Source organism: Hemitrygon akajei, chromosome 7 (genome assembly GCF_048418815.1).
Source record: "Hemitrygon akajei chromosome 7, sHemAka1.3, whole genome shotgun sequence".
NCBI lineage: Eukaryota > Metazoa > Chordata > Chondrichthyes > Myliobatiformes > Dasyatidae > Hemitrygon > Hemitrygon akajei.
In genome coordinates this window covers 29241329-29259316 of record NC_133130.1, presented here as the reverse complement: position 1 = coordinate 29259316, position 17988 = coordinate 29241329, and the positions used below count along the sequence as shown (strand labels likewise).

The window sequence follows — 17988 nt, the reverse complement described above, 5'->3', positions numbered from 1 at the left end:
AATTATTGAACTATTAAAGTAACATCAATAACTGCTTTGCATGGAAATCAAACCTCAGTTGTTGTATTCAAGTGAAGGACAGACTTGATACTTTATAGAATTTGTATATGACCATGTCAGCACAAAAAATTGGATCATGCTTAATCTTGGCTCTGCTGTGACCTGTGAGCTTTGCAGTGCTCCTGCTTTGGATAAATCATCATCTCCAGCTGGTGAACAATATGGGGCAAACAAGGGCATACCTCAGTCATTCTATCCAGCCTACCTAAATGGAGATGCCAACAAGTGTTGGAAGGACAAAAGAAGCGATTAATATTTAGAATGGCACCTACAACAGGAAGCGAAGCAATTTGTTAAGGCATGAAGCAGCTAAAAGGTAGAGAGGCATTAGACTTTCTGGTTTGGTGTGGCTTCCTCTGACAATAGACGAAAACGACTGTCAGATCAGCAGAACAGGTAATTGGCTGCAATCTACCATCACCACAGGATTGTCAAGGACAAAGACATGGGCCAGAAAAATCATTGGACACTACCCACCTTGCGAGCAGGTTTTTCCAAAAGCTTCCTTCTGGAAAATGCTATAGAGCTATTAAAACAAAAATATCACAATCTTAAAAGTTTCTTCACCCAGGAAGTTAATCTGATCAATCGTTCTAGAGAGCTTGCCCTCTATTACCTCAGTCACTGCACAACACAGAAAACACTTTAAACCACTTTTTAATAAAGTTGTTTATGCTGTAAATACATACTGGTATTTATGCACATCCTATTCCGTAACATCTAATTTTATTTTTATATAATGTTGAATTTTGCTGTTGGTGTTGCATGTCACACACTGATGAATACACCACAGCAAATTTCTATTACATGTAAAACTATATGGAGTACAAAGTTTATCCTTGAGAGTGCATTGCCACCAGGAGATTGTCTACTCCTAAACATCAACCCACCAATTTTTCAGTGAATTAGATAAATAGCATCATAAGAATCTGCTAAGCTAAAGTCACCATTTTCTCATCCATCTGGGAAATGCATGAAAATTGACAAAGGGAGATGCTGTCTGTCATTTCATGCTGTCTTTTGTACCAACCTTTCACTCAACACCAGCAAGACAAAGGAATTGATTGTGGGCCTCAGGAAGGGGAAATTAAGAGAATACATACCTCATCGAGGGATCAGCAGTGGGAACGGGAGCAGTTTCTAGTTATCAGGTGTCAATATCTGAGGATCTGTCCTGGGCACGACATACTGATACCATTACAAAGAAGCCAAAGCAACAGCTATATTTCATTAGGAGTTTGAAGAGAATTGGTATGTCTTCAAAGGCACTTGCAAATTTCTACAGATGTACCATGAAGAGCAGTCTAATTGGCTGCATCACCGTGTGGTACAGAGGGGCCACTGCACAGGATCTGAAAAGGCTGCAGAAGATTGTAAACTCAGCCAGCTCCATCATGGGCACTAGCCTCCCCAGCGTCCAGGGCACCTTCAGATGGAGATGTCTCAAAATGCTGGCATCCATCATTAATAAACCCACCACCCAGGACATGCCCTCTTCTCATTTTTATCACCAACAAGGAGGTACAGAAGCCTGAAGATAGCACATTCAATATTTCAGAAACAGCTTTGTCCATCTGCCATCAGATTTCTGAATGGACCATGAACACTATCTCAGCATTTTTTCCTCTCTTTTTGCACTACTATTTAATTGAGAAAATTACCGTGATTCCCTGTGTTTATTTGGGACATGATGCCTCTTAATTGGGCAAGAGACTTCCAGACAGGTACTAACTAGCATCAGTCGTGCAGACTTGTGTAGCCGATAAGATGCTACACTGTGCTTAGAGTGAACAGTTTCTAAAATAGTGTCAGTTGCATGTGTTTGTGTTCAAAAAGCAATGATCTTTGTCACTATTAGTTGGTGAGAAATAAGCAGTGAGAAAATTCAAAACTGTTTTGCACACTGCAGTTTCAAACATTGAGACTTGGAGATGCCAGAAACAGCCGTGAGTGAAAATGAAACAATTTCACTACTTCAATAAGTCAGCAGCTATGAAGAATTTGAAGGTATTGACAATCATTTTGAATGGTACCTTTGCCCCCCACCCCCCCATGGATACTCAGCTCTCATCTGTGGCTCCATGACACTGTTTGCATATGACAGTGGCCACACCCCAGTATGCCGTGTCAACAGGCGGGCTAAATCAGGTGAGGGTAGCCGGCGGCTTCATACCCCGGTGAGATAGGGACATGCCTGTCCTAGCATGCGAAGTCAGCTCTGGCAGACTGAGCAGATGAGATCTACAGTGAGTTCCAATGGCCAGGAGGGCGGTCCTGCAATGCTTTGTGGAGTGAAGGGCATGATAAGGCACAGAAGTCATGGTCATTCACTGCAACCAAAGAAGGCTCCAGTTGTGATGTTTGCTCATACCTCTGGACCCGCACTTCTGAGGTGGAGAGAGTGGAACTGCCCCAGTGCAACAGCTTTACCACTTTAAAGACTCTTCCACACAGCTTCCCTGTCTACATCAGATACAACGGACAACCACCCGTAGTATTGGTAGTAACACAGAACATAGAAATGTACAGCACAATTCAGGCCCTTCAGCCCACAATGTTGTGCCAACCATGTAATCTATTCCAGAAACTGCATAGAATTTCCCTAGCGCATAGCCCCCTATTTTACTAAACTTCATGTACCTATCCACGAGGTTCTTAAAAGACCCTATTGTATCTGCTTTCAACACCACTGCCTGAGCTCACCACTCTCTGTGTGAAAAACTTACCCCTCACATCCCCTCGGTACCTATTTCCAAACACCTTAAAACTATGCACCCTCATGTTAGCCATTTCAGCCCTGGGAAAAAGCCTCTGACCATCCACATGATCAAAGCCTCTCATCGCCTTATATACCTCTATCAGGTCACCTTTCATCCTCTGTCGCTCCACGGAGAAAAGGCCAAGCTCACGCGACCTATTCTCATAAGGTACAACCTCCAATCCAGGGAACATCCTTGTAAATCTCCTCTGCACTCTCTCTATAGTATCCACATCCTTCCTGTAGTGAGGTGGTAGTGTTCTACTTTGCTCAGTATTTCATTTAAATGCACAATTGGTTATATATATTGTAATTTATAGTTTTTGTTATCATGTGTTGCAATGTACTGTTGCCACAATGCCAGTGATATTAAATTTGATTCTGATTCTGGTTGCTCAGAAGCTTCTGGTTGACTTCACTGAGTACAAGGTTGCTATCTACGATTCTCTTCTACAATCACACCGTCATCCTTATTTTTCATGGTAGCATGTTGTTCAGTTCCTGGTGAAATTTGTGAATTAATAAGGCCGCTTCTAGCTGAAAGCATGAGCAGTAATTCCAAGCATAAGGGTTGTGCACTAAATTGCTATTGATTGGAGTTCAGCCAGTGGGAATGTTTGCTGGTTTTGGAGTGTGTGCTGATAGTCAAATAATTCTGATTACCCTTATACAAGGTAAGTGGTGCTGTCAGCATTTCATGGATTAGGAGGTAAGTGGTGCTGTGGATTAGGAGGGTCCACCTCTACTCCATTACTCTCTGTCCATGTATATCAGATGACTTACTGCCTCTATGGACCATTGTAACAAAGTCATTCTTTGCCAAAGAGCAACAATAATCCCCCGAACAAAAATCTCAATTAAATCTTCCAGGCATCTATTAAGAAACTCAGCAACATATGTTGTTTGATACTGGTATCAAGAGGGGAAAAAAAGGCCATTTTGCTTTTGAATATCCTAATGAAACAAATCATTATCTTTATGGCCCCAAGATATACACTTTATACACTTTTTTAAAAAATAAATAGATCCCAGTTTGCACACTCCAATGAAACTTTCACCTTCCGTTTTCCCTCACTTCAAGAGAAGGACCAATCCACATGAGATAGATCAATGTGTCCTTGCACTTGGACAATTTCATGGTAGATGCAAATTCTACTCACACTGTACAGAAGGAGTTCTCTTTCTTGGGCTTTTTCTTTTCTTGTGCATCGCTGAAATCTAAAGCAGCTTTTTCCATTCCTAGCAGTTCGCTGATCCTATCCCTACCATAGAATTCTCCATACTTATCCATGACCTGCAGGTAAAGCAAGAGAAACTGTCACCAAAATATTCCAGTGCTGTATTAAATTATGTGTCAGGCTTTACAATGAGAATAACGGCAGGACTATCAGAACTCCCGAAATACAGTGAATCCCAAAGCAACGTGTAGAGTTAAATGTCACCTTACCCCCACCCGCTTCCTCAGTCCACCAATCACCTCCAACTCCTATCTTACCCCTCCCCCTCTCCTCTTTATATCTGCTGTCTTGCCTTGTGATTCTCAGTGCTGATGCAGGGTTTCGACCCAAAACACTGTCAATTGCTTTCCTCCCACAGAAGCCATTCAATCCACTGAGTTCCTTTGACAGAATGTTTACTGCTAGTGCATAAGTGCTGGCTGGCCTCATTCAGCCGGCAGGCTCCTTTCCTTATGATGGTTTCAGCTGAATTGTATAATGAGGGAGCTGATAGTCATTCCAAAGAGAAACTGTTGCACTATCACATATTGGCTCTGATCAATCCCAAGGGGAATGGTCCAATATCCTTCCTAGAAAGGAATTTACCTGGGCAAGATGTAAATCTTTTAAGATACAGCACGGTAACAGGCCCTTCCTGCCCAATGAGTGCGCACCACCCAATTACACCCATGTGACCAATTTATCTACTAACCTGGTCTTTGGATTGTGGGAGGAAACTGGGGCACCTGGAGGAAACCTACATGGTCACAGGGAGAATGTTCAACCCTTTAGGTATGGTGCTGGGAATTGAAGCCAGGTCGCTGGCATTATAATAGTCTTCTGCTGACCACTGCACCACCATGCTGCCACCCCACCCCACCATATCCACTTAAGTGATTGACTCCTAACGATCACGGCAGGGCAATTGAGAATCGATGTTACATGGCAGCAAGGTCCACAGCCTGAGAACATATTAAAGAAAAAGTGATCAATTTTTCTGTGGAGCTTCGGGGGAAGAGGCAGGAGCAGGAATGTCCTGTGGCAATCTGCTCAGGTACCCTTTCATAGCTTACCTTAATGCCCACAGATTGGGTCAAAACTTCAGCTCCTAGTCCGGTGATATTCACCAGTGCAAACATTTAGTGCTTTCAGGCTAAAGATATAGAAGCAGAATTAGGCCCCTGAGCCCTCGAATCAGCTCCACCGTTCAATGCTAATTTTCCTTTTCAACCTCATTCTCACATCTTCTCCCCATAGCCCTTAACCCTCTCACCAATCAAAAATATATCAACCTCCCAGTAACCTGGCCTCTACAGCACAATACAGCAATGAATTCCACCGATTCAGCAGCCTCTGGTTGAAGTAATTCCTTCTCATTTCAGTTTTAAAGGGACATCTGTTTATTCTGAGTTTGTGCCCTCAGATTCCAGATTCTCTCACTAATAGAAGCATCCTCTCCAGATCTGCTCCCTCCCAGACTTTCAGTACCTGGCAGGCTACAATGCAATTTCCCCTTCATCCTCCTGAACGTCAGCACATTTTTATAGATGTACAGTGGAGAGCATTCTGACAGGTTCTGTTACTGTCTAGTGTGGAGGCTCCAAAGCACAGGATCAATAGAAGCTTCAGGGGCTTGTAGACTCAGCTAGCACAAGCCTCCCCTCCATCAAGACATCTTCAAAAGAGAGTGGCATACATCATATTGTCCCTTATGATCCGGAACATGCCCTCTTTCCCATAACTATCAATGGGGGGGGGGGGGGGGGATGGTACAGGAGCTGGAGACCTCCACTCAGAGTTTTAGGGACAGTTGCTTCCTCTCCACCATCAGCTTTCTGAACAGTCCCTGAACCCATGAACTCTACCTCACCATTCCCCTTCTGCACTAATTGTTTATTTTATTATGGTAGCTTATAGTTAATTTTTATGTTTTGTGCAATCCTGCTGCCATAAAAACAAATTGCATGAACTATGTCAGTGATAATAAACCCAATTCTCATTCTGATTCCTTGGAGCACTGGCCAAGGTCATCAAAATGTTCCTCTCACATTAAGCCATTGAATCATTCATCGGAATCTTGTCTGGACCCTCTCCAGAGGCCAACAGAGCCCAATATTGCTGACAACATTGCAAATGTGGTCGAGCCAATGCCTTATAAATTCTCACCAGTACTATTTCATCTTTGCAGTTCAGCTGATGGCGTTAAATGGTTCCAAAGCCTTACAGGCCAGGAATTGGGCTTGAGGATAAGCACAGGCTCTTTGCAGCCAGAAGAATTGACGAGTTTTCCTGCGTTAACACAAAGTTAACCCATGGAGAACAAAATGAAAGAACATCACAGACCGTGTAGATATGAAAGTGGTCTTTACCTTTCTCTTCACAAACTTGTCCCAGTAATTGTATGGGAAAGATCTGGAAAAAGGAGTGCAGCATTATTATCAATCCTTATCTACTGCAATGCTCGGATCGAACAAATTATAAGCATGCCAAACTCCGCAGGCAGATGTTGTCATGTGGACTCAATGCCAGGGAAGGTTAAAAGAAAGTGCATTTATTGCCTTGTTTTCTAAATTGTGGTGAAGGGAGGGGACTTCCAGAGCAGTTGCTGATGTGATCACATTCTCGAGTGTGGACAATGTGTATCTGTTCTTTAAAGGAGCCAGAGCTAATTGGGGTGTTTTTCTCTGCAGCTGAAACTTGGTTCCACCAACACACATTAATGCCACTGCAGTTCTGAATTATTTTATTGGTAATGCTGCAAAATACATGTGACCTGAATGCTTCAAAATTTGGAGACGTCTGTTCCTCTTTCGTTAAAATCTCAGTTTACACACTTACATCAAATTTCTATATTATTTTACACCAGCCATCAACTAAGACACATGAAAATAGTAAATAGAACTAGAGTGTAGATTGGAATTTCACACTAGCCAGCCAAACAAACTGCAGAGTAACGTCCTCACACCCAGCTCTCATTCCCATCTGATGCTTCGAAGTTGGGAGGCCTCCACCAATAACAGCACGAATGCCACGGGTACGGTGCAGCATCATGGCAAAGCAAAAGGATGATAAAAGCCTTGTTTTCATCTTTCTGCACAAAGGTCAGGTATATTACAGACTCATTGGTTCTGGCATGGCTTCAAAAAGCACAAGTAACATGGAGGCAACTTTCCATGCCTACCCAAATTTGAAAATGATGCTTCATCGTCCCTTTTGATAACAGAATGAAAGTCTTTTGTAAAGTCAAAATAACAATGTATGGCACCTGATGCAGTTCCCTGCATTTCTCCTGGAATTCGGCAGCCTTAAGAAATTAATCTTATCCATCTGGTATTAGTTCTCATCCTATCCACTGAGCCACTTATCAAATTTTTTTACTGTCTTTTATGCATGCACCGATAAAACTGCATCAAAAAGTCAAACTGCACCAAAGTGACTTACTGCGTGTTTATAACCAATCTATCCCACTGTCCCTTGATGTCATCCTCTGAAGGTTGCTCTGTGATGTATAATCCATCAAACTCCAACTTCCTGGCAACCTCCTTCTCTCGTTTGAAAATAACCAGAGGAACCTGCGTGGACAAAATCATTGAACAAGCTGATCTGAATTTGGTCACAGCTCAATTTCAATGGTCAGTGTTCCACCATTCTGCGGACCGTCTAATCATTTGCCTGTAGAATCATTTATGACCCCATGCAAGAAAGCCAGCTGTGGAACTCGCACCACTTTTGATGGTTCAATATAAACATAACAAGGCTTTGAACAACTGTGGAATTCTGTTTGATATACAACAGCAAAATGATAAATTAGGTCCTTTGGACAAGAAGAGTTTATTTATGTCACCATCTTCAATTCACTTCATCTGGCCTAGCAGGACAGGCAGTATTTGTGGAGAAGGAAATAGGGTTAATGTTTTAATTTAATGACCTGTCACATCAAAACTGGTCAGGGGAAATAGTTTGACTAGCTGTTAAGATATTTTTCATAGCAATTGAAAACCAAGTACTTGATGGTAAAAAGCTGTGCTGGGTTCTGATAAAATGTCACTGAGCTGAAGTAATAACCCTGTTTCTCTCTTCAAAGATACTGCATGAGTCCTGGTTATTTCCAGCATTTTTGTTTTTTTTTTGCTTTTCTACATGTTTTTACCTTCTTTGTGTGCAGTCATTTTTTTGACCCTCCTAACTACATGTTTTCACCTTCCTTGTATGCAGTTATTTTCTGACCCTCCTAAGAGATCCCCATTGTAAAACTCCATGCCCTTTCCCTATGTGGGGTCTCTATTTAGGGATTGGGTTGGCTTTCCATTGCCAGTATTTGCGGGGAGGATCAGCTGAGCTTAAATTCAGTTTACCTTGGAAATCTACGGATTCTAGCCAATTAACCTTTCTCTCCTCTCCACAGATGTTGGAAATGTGGAAATTCCATCAATGTGGAAACGTACTGCCTACATTGCATGCTATTGAACAGAATGTCACTCTGAAGCTAAGGATCAATAATGGTAAATAATGTACAAGATTTTCAGAATGAATGGTGCATAATCTATCTTACGTTATGATAACCAACCCAGCAGTAAATGATAACTGATTCCATCTTTTCCACCACTGCTATAGAAAGAAATAAGACCAGCTAATGGTACAAAACTGATCTGCAATATCTTTCTGAACACTTACTGCACAGAGCAATAAAAGCAATTTTAAATATGTAATCTAATGCTGGGTTTCAGATGATGTTTATAAACTATTCTTTTACATTGGTTTTTTAATGTTGGCAGAATTTGTTGACGATTTCTCTCTTACAGTGATTCCGAGGTATCCAGTAATACCCATTCATTTGCCGCAGACTAGAAAAATTATGAATACCATTCTCACGGTTGCTGTAAGATTTGGGTTTTTAAAATAACAATGTGGAAAATCCAAATCACTGAATAAAAATCGTTGAATCTAATTATTAAAATAAGAGTAAACATTTCTTCAGGGTAGGCATACCTCAAAGAGACTTTGCATAGAGCAGCAGATCATAAACACAAGAGACGCTGCAGATACTGGAAATGCAGCAGAACTCACACCAAATGGTGGAGGAACTCAGCAAAGTCAGGCAGCATCCATGGAGAGGAATAAAGTGTCTTGCTCCGAAAGTTTGACTCTCTATTCTGCTCTGTGGATTATGCCTGACCTGTTGATCTCCTGCAGCGTTTTGTGTGTGTTATATGTGAAAACTGTCAGTTTTGATATTTAAAATCAGATTAAGTTACCATATTTTATAAAGTTACCTCAATATTAGTTTGATAATTGAAAAACATATCGATCTGTAATTAATTTGTGCATACATTTTCCATAGAATATTTGTTTGTGAAGTGCTTGCAAGTGACTGGAGACTTACTTTTAAACAATAATAACCAATGATGCAGAAAAAGGAGATGACAGTGTGTAAGATGGCCAGAATTCTCAGAGTGGGCTCCATATAGCCACTGCTTTCTTGTAGAACGTAATGAACTGTGACTCTATGTCCATTTCCCATGCCGCTCCATCGAGAGCCTCCACCTTCTTGACTGTAAACACCAAGTATGGTTTCCTTCTCTTCTATGGATGGAGATGTTGATACCTGTTGAATATTGCACATTAGCAACAGGTGCAGGCCAACAATGTTCAAAATTCCCAACACTATTCATACTCACCATTCAAAGGTTCTGATGGAATTAAATTGATTTTTTTTAATGTCACTCTTTTAGTGGGCGTTTGGTCAGAGAGTAAAAATGAAGACTTACTTTCCTTGATGCTGTCGTTCACAAAACTCACAATGCATTTCAAATTTGACTATCATTACTGTATTATATAAAGATTGGCCAAAGATGTTTTCCACCATGTTCAATTTGAGCCACTTTCATGCTTCCATGGAATTCTCAAAAGTAAACAGTTTCGCCCATACTCTTATTTTGGATAAGAACTACCTGCATAAGCGCACAGTCTTCAATGCCTTTTCAGCAAGTCTGAAAGAGCTTTAAAGTACTTTCAAAGTCTAGTTGCTATTGTAATGTGGGAAATAAGCAAGGGCAAAACAGCTTGCAGTGATAACTTCTGATTCTGTTCAGTTTCACTCATACACACGTTTCATGGCATTCACTGCATTTCTTAGCCAAAATAATAGGAGATAATTAAAAAGAGCTAATCGTTATCTCAGTACTCAGTCTTCTTATCTTATTGCTGCATTCAAAGGAGATAACACCAGTTCAGGGTCACCATGTTCTTGTAAGAAGGGTAAAAAATACAAGGAACCTGGAATGTCAGGCTGTGGGCGCGCAGCGTGGCACTTAACTGAAGCGAGCTGGGATCCCGGTTTGATGTATGATATTCTAAATGTTGTTCACTCGTTTTTTTACCATTTGCGCAATTTGTCCTTTTCTCATGCGTTGGGTGTTTGATGTTTTCTTGAACAGGTTCCACCGTGCTTTTTTTTTGTTTTGTGGCTGCTGCCCATCAGCAAGGCAGATACCAGGGTTGTATTCTATATACATTCTTCGATAATACACGTACTTTGACTTTGATCAAGATTTGGATAAAGAGGACATGGAAGCATATGGAAAATATAGAGAGCTGAAGATGGAGGTAGTCTGTCAAGGGTGTAAGGAAGAGCTCAATGTACAATGTAACTACATTATCAAAGTACATATATGTCATCATATATAACCCTGAAATTCATTTTCTTGCAGGTATGCACGGTAAATCCAAGAAACACAATAGAAGCGATCAAGGACTGCACCAAACAGGACAGACAAACAAACAAAGTGCAAAAGACAACAAACTGTGCAAATACAAAAGAAAAATAGCAACAGTAAATAAATGAGCAATAAATATTGAGAACATGAGATGAAGAGTCCTTGAAAGTGACTCCATAGGTTGTGGGAACAGTTCAGTAATGGGGCAGGTGGATTTGAGTGAAGAGTGAAAGATTTGAGTGGATTCTAGTTCAAATGCCTGATGGTTGAGGGGTAATAACTGTTCCTGAATCTGGTGATGTGAGGCCCGAGTCTCCTGTACCACCTTCCTGATGGGAGCAGTGAGAAGAGAGCATGGTCTGGGTGGTCGGTGTCCCTGTTGATGGATGCTGCTGTCCTGCGACAACACCCAATGTAGATGTGCTCAATGGCATGGGGGGCTTTACCCATGATGTACTGAGCCATATGCACTACTTTTTGTAGGATTTTCCATTCCAGGGCATTGGTGTTTCCATACCAGGCTGTGATGTAGCCAGTCAATATACTCTCCACCACACATCTATAGAAGTTTGTCAAAGTTGTAGGTGTCATGCCAAATCTTCGCAAACTTCTAAGGAAGTAGAGGTGTTGCCATGCTTTCTTCATAATGGTATGTGCTGGGACCAGGACAGCTCCTCTGAAATGATAACACTGAGAAATTTAAAGTTGCTGACCCTCTCCACCTGTGATCTCCCGATGAGAACTGGCTCATGGATACAACCTCTAGTTTTCTCCTCCTAAAATCAATAATCAGCTTCTTGGTCTTGCTAACTTTGAATAAGAGGTTGTTGTTGTGGCACCATTCAGACAGATTTTCAATCTCTCTCATCTATGCTGATTCATCACGACCTTTGTTTCAACCATTGACAATGGTGTCATCAGTAAACTTAAATATGGCAATTGAGTTGTGCTTACCCTCACGGTCATAAGAATAAAGCAAGTAGAGCTGGGGGTTAAGCTCACACATCCTTGATAGAAGAGATGATAGAAAGCTCACACATCCTTGATAGCAACAGAAATGACAGGCAGGAGAGTAGGTATAATCACAGCCAGTGGGAGGAGTTACAGGGCAATAGAGATGTGGTGCAGTTAAAACAGAAAGCAATAAACACTGGATTGAAAGTGTTGTACTTCAATGCACGCAGCATGAGAAATAAAATGGACAATCTTGAAATTCAGCTACAGACTGGCAAGTATGACGTTGTCACCATCTCTGAAACTTGGCTAAAGGACGGCTGCCAATGGGAGTTGAATGTCCAAGGATATACAGTGTATCAGAAAGATAGGTTAGTAGGCAGAGGGGGTGGTGTAGCCCTGTGTATAAGAAATAATATTAAATCATTAGAAAGGGATGACATAGAATTGGAAGGTGTAGAGTCTCTATAGGTTGCGTTAAGAAATGGCAAGGGTAAAAGGACCGTAATGGCTGTTGTGTACAGGCCTCCAAACAGCAGCCGGGATGTGGATTACAAATTACAGCAGGAGATAGAAAAGGCGTGTCATAAGTGCAATGTCATGATGTTTGTTGGGGATTTTAACATGAAAGTGGATTGGGAAAACTAGGTCAGTACTGGACCTCAAGAGAGAGAATACGCGGAATGTCTAAGGGATGGCTTTTTAGAACAGCTTGTTGTTGAGCCCACTAAGGGTTTGGCCGTGCTAGATTGGGTGTTGTGCAATGATCTGGAGATGATAAGAGAGCTTAAGTTTAAGGAACCCTTAGGGAGCAGTGATCACAATATGATTGAGTTCACTTTGAAATTTGAGAAGGAGAAACTAAATTCAAATGTGTCAGTATTTCAGTGGAATAAAGGAAATTACAATGGCATGAGAGGGGAGCTGGCCAAGGTTGGCTGGAAAGGGACACTAGCAGGAAAAACAGCAGAGCAGTAATGGCTGGAGTTTCTGCAAAAAATGAGGGAAGTGCAAGACAGATATATTCCAAATAAGAAATAAATTTGAATGGAAGAAGGACACTACAGTGGCTGACAAGTGAAGTCAGAGCCAAAGTAAAATCAAAAAGAGAGGGCATCCAAGGAAGCCAAAGTTAGTGGGAAGATACAGGATTAGGAAGCTTTTAAAAACTTGCAGAAGGAAACTAAGAAGGTCATTCGGAAGGGAAAGATGAATTATGAAGGGAAGCTGGAGAGTAATATCAAAAAAGATACTAGAAGTATATAAAGGTTAACAGAGAGTCAAGGGTAGATATAGGACCAATAGAAAATGACATTGGAGATATTATAATGCGAGACATAGAGATGGCAGAGGAACTGAATGTGTATTTTGCATCAGTCTTCACAGTGGAAGACATTTGCAGTATACCGGACATTCAAGAGTGCCAGGAAAGTGAACTACGTGCAGTGAAAATTACGACTGAGAAAGTGCTCAGGAATCTTAATGGTCTGAGGGTGGATAAATCTCCTGGACCTGATGGAATGCATCTTTGGTTTCTGAAGGGAGTAGCTGGATAGATTGCGGAGGCATTAACAATGATCTTTCAAGAATCGATAGATTCTGGCGTTGTTCCGGATAGCTGGAAAATTGCAAATGTTACTCCACTATTTAAGAAGGGTGGGAGGCAGAAAGGAAACTATAGACCCATTAGCCTGACATCAGTGGTTGGAAAATTGTTGGAATCGATTGTTAGGGATGAGATTACGGAATACCTGGAAGCACATGACAAGATAGGTCACAGCCAGCATGATTTCCTGAAAGGAAAATCCTGCCTGACTAACCTACAGCATTTTTTGAGGAAATTACTAGCAGGGTAGACAAAGGAGATGCAGTAGATGTGGTGTACTTGGATTTGCAGAAGACCTTTGACAAGATGCCACACATGAGGCTGCTTAGCAAGATAAGAGCCCATGGAATTACAGGGAAGTTACTAGCATGGGTGGAGCATTGGCTGGTCAGCAGAAAACAGAGAGTGGTAATAAGCAGATCCTATTCTGGCTGGCTGCCGGTTACCAGCGGAGTTCCATGGGGTCGGTGTTGGGAAACCTGCTTTTTATGATGTATGTCAATGATTTGGACTACAGTATTAATGGATTTGTGGCTAAATTTGCTGATGATAAAGATAGGACAAAGATAGGTGGAGGAACAGGTAGTGTTGAGGAAACTGAGAGCCTGCAGTGAGACTTGGATAGTTTAGGGTAATGGCAAAGAAGTGACAAATGAAATACAATGTTGGAAAGTGTACGGTCATGCACTTTGGTGGAAGAAATAAATGGGCAGACTATTATTCAGATGGGGAGAGAATTCAAAATGCAGAGCTGCAAAGGGACTTGGGAGTTCTTGTGTAGGACACCCTAAAGGTTAACCTGCAGGTTGAGTCGGTGAAGAAGGCAAATGCATTGTTCTCATTCATTTCGAGAGGTATAGAATATAAGAGCAAGTATGTGATGTTGAGGCTCTATAAGGCACTCGTGAGACCACACTTGGAGTATTGTGTGCTGTTTTAGGCTCCTTATTTTAGAAAGGATATAGTGACATTAGAGAGAGTTCACAGAAGATTCATGAGAATGATTCCAGGAATGAAAGGGTTACCATATGAGGAACATCTGGCAGCTCTTGGGCTGTATTCCCTGGAGTTCAGGAGATTGAAGGGAGATCTCATGGAAACATTCTACCTGAACAGGTTAGATATGGTGAAGCTATTTCCCATGGTAGGGGAGTCTAGGACAAGAGGGCACGGTTTCAGAATTGAAGGATGTCTATTTTGAACACTGATGCAGAGAAATTATTTCAGTCAGAGGGTGGTAAAGCTGTGGAATTTGTTGCAATGAGCGGCTGTGGAGACCAAGTTATTGGGTGCATTTAAGGCAGAGATAGAAAGGTTCCTTATGAGCCATAGCATCAAAGAGTATGGAGGGATGGCAGGCAAGTGGGGATGGCTGGAAGAATTGGATCAGCCCATGTTTTAATGGTGGAGCAGACTCAATGGGCCAACTGGCCTAATTCTGCTCCAGCACCTGTGCTGATGACGATTGTGGAGGAGATGTTTTTTGCCAATCAGAATTGGCTGGGATCTGCAAGTGAAGATATCAAGGATCCAATTGCACAAGTAGGTATTGAGGCTAAGGTTCTGAAGTTTATTGATTAGTTTTGAGGGGATGAAGTATTGGATGCTGAGCTGTGGTCAATAAAGACCATTCTGATGTATATATCTTCACTGTCCAGATGTTCCAGCGTTGAGTGGAGAGCCAATGAAATGTAATCTTCTATGTACCTGTTGTGCTGGCATGCAAGTTGGAGCAGACCAAAGTTGCTTCTCAGGCAGGAGTTGATATATTTCATCACCAAATTCTCAAAGCACTTCATCACACTGGATCTATGTGTGACTGGATGATAGTCATTGAGGTAAGTTACCGCATTCTTCTTCAGCTCCGTTATAATTGAAACCTGCTTGAATCAGGTGTGTACTGGAGACTGCCAAGTATAATGATGTCAGTGAACTCTCCAGCCAGTTGATCAGTACAGGTGTTTAGTACTCAGCCAGGTATTCCATCCAGGCTGGATGCTTTCTGTGTGTTCACCCTCCTGAAAGATGCTCTCATGTTGGCCTCAGAGACTGAAATCACAGCTTCTTCTGGGGCTATGGGAGTTCATGAAGTGTCCTCCATGTTTTGATGGTTAAAGCAAGCATAGAAGGCATTGAGCTCATCTGGGAGTGAAACCAATGGAACAGGGAAGGTAAAGAGTGTTCATGAATTAGTTCAGATTTGAACTCTTGGCAAGGACACAAATCCAAAGAAATATTTCATTCCCAGACCCTCCACTACAGGAGGCACAGAAAAGAAGTAATTCCCAGTAATCAGCTGTCTTTCATCTCAATACTCTCCCAAAAATATCAAAAGAATCCTATAAAGTGGGGAGACTTGGTGCCGGAAAGGAGACATCTAACATTCAAAGTCTCCTTTTTGGCACCAGCTCCCCCTGTCAGATTAGACAGACAGGGAATAGGCAAAACTGCAGCAGGAGCTTGAAGATTGAAGCCTAATGTCTATGTTTGAGGTGGGATACCATCATATTCTGCTATGTATATAGGATGGGTAGGGTGAAAACTGGTGGTTACATGAGACACAGGCCAACTGGTAACAAATATCGATTGGCATGTCCCTAGAGTGAGGGGTTCAGATGGGGTGGAGTTTGTTAGGTGTGTTCAAGAAGGTGTCTTGACACAATATGTAGATAAGCCTACAAGAGGAGAGGCTCTACTTGATCTGGTATTGGGAAATGAACCTGTTCAGGTGTCAGATCTCTCAGTGGGAAAGTATTTTGGAGATAGTGATCACAATTCTATCTCTTTATCATATTGAAGAGGGATAGGAACAGACAAGTTAGGAAAGTGTTTAATTGGAGTAAAGAGAAATATGAGGCTATCAGGCAGGAGCTTGGAAGCATAAATTGGGAACAGATGTCCTCAGGGAAATGTACGGAAGAAATGTTGCAAATTTTCAGGGGTATTTGTGTGGTATTCTGCATAAGTACATTCCAATGAGACAGGGAAAGGATGGTAGGGTACAGGAACCATGGTGTACAAAGGCTGTTGCAAATCTAGTCAAGAAGAAAAGAAGAGCTTATGAAAGGTTCAAAAAGCTAGGTAATGATAGAGATCTGGAAGATTATAAGGCCAACAGGAAGGAGTTTAAGAAATAAATTAGGAGAGCCAGGAGGGGCCATGAGAGGGCCTTGGCGGACAGGATTAAGGAAAACCCCAAGGCATTCTACAAGTATGTGAAGAGCAAGAGGATAAGATGTGAGAGAATAGGACCAATCAAGTGTGACAGTGGAAAGGTGTGTATGGAACTGGAGGAGATAGCAGAGGTACTTAATGAGCACTTTGCTTCAGTTTTCACTATGGAAAAGGATCTTGGTGATTGTAAGGATGAATTACAGCAGACTGAAAAGCTTGAGAATGTAGATATTAGGAAAGAGGATGAGCAGGAGCTTTTGGAAAGAATCAAGTTGGATAAGTCACCGGGACCAGATGAGAAGTACCCTAAGCTACTGTGGGAAGCGAGGGAGGAGATTGCTAAGCCTCTGGTGATGATTTTTGCATCATCGATGTTCCAGAGGATAGGAGGGTTGCAGATGTTCATCCATTATTCAAGAAAAAGAGGAGAAATAGCCCAGGAAATTATAGACCAGTGAGTCTTACTTCAGTGGTCAGAAAATTGATGGAGAAAATCCTGAGAGGCAGGACTTATGAACATCTGGAGAGGCATAATATGATTAGGAATAGTAGCATGGCTTTGTCAAAGGCACGTCATGCCTTACGAGCTTGATTGAATTTTTTTGAGGATGCGACGAAACACATTAACTAAGGTAGAGCAGCAGATGTAGTGTATATGAATTGCAGCAAAGCATTTGATAAGGTACCCCATGCAAGACTTATTGAGAAAGTAAGGAGGCATGGGATCCAAGGGGACATTGCTTTGTGGATCCAGAACTGGCTTGCCCACAGAAGGCAAAGAGTGGTTGTAGATGGGTCATATTCTGCATGGAGGTCGGTGACCAGTGGTGTGCCTCAGGGAACTGTTCTGGGACCCCTACTCTTCGTGATTTTTATAAATAACCTGGATGAAGAAGTGGAGGGATGGGTTAGTAAATTTGCTGATGATACAAAGGTTGGGGGTGCGGTGGATAGTGTGGGGGGCTGTCAGAGGTTACAGCAGGACATTGATAGGATCTAAAACTGGGCTGAGAAGTAGCAGATGGAGTTCAACCCAGATAAATGTAAGGTGGTCCATTCTGGTTGGTCAAATATGATAACAGAATATAATATTAATGGTAAGACTCTTGGCAGCGTGGAGGATCAGAGAGATCTTGGGGTCCAAGTCCATAGGACACTCAAAGCTGCTGCACAGATTGACTCTGTGGTTAAAAAAGCATACGGTGCATTGGCCATCATCAATCGTGGGTTTGAGTTTAGGAGCCGAGAGTTAAAGTTGCAGCTATATAGGACCCTGGTCAGACCCCACTTGGAGTACTATGCTCATTTCTGATCGCCTCGCTATAGGAAGGATTTCGAAACCATAGATAGGGTGCAAAGGAGATTTACAAGGATGTTTCCTGGATTGGGGAGCATGCCTTATGAGAACTGGTTGAGTGAACTCGGCCTTTTTTCCTTGGAGCGACGAATGATCAGAGGTGACCTGATAGAAGTGCATAAGATGATGAGAGGCATTGATCATGT

General features: G+C 41.9%; 1 protein-coding gene across 2 annotated transcripts in view; it reads right to left on the bottom strand.

Annotated features, from left to right (window-relative positions):
- ryr2a (ryanodine receptor 2a (cardiac)) overlaps nt 1–17988 on the bottom strand; it is a 727422-nt gene that overhangs the window by 44537 nt on the left and 664897 nt on the right. For both annotated transcript variants that reach the window (XM_073050574.1, XM_073050575.1), the window contains 4 exons: nt 9419–9640; nt 7477–7607; nt 6405–6447; nt 3979–4112 (listed from right to left, as the gene is read on the bottom strand). In XM_073050574.1, the coding sequence (XP_072906675.1) occupies nt 3979–4112; nt 6405–6447; nt 7477–7607; nt 9419–9640 (530 nt within the window). The remainder of the gene's footprint in view (nt 1–3978; nt 4113–6404; nt 6448–7476; nt 7608–9418; nt 9641–17988) is intronic.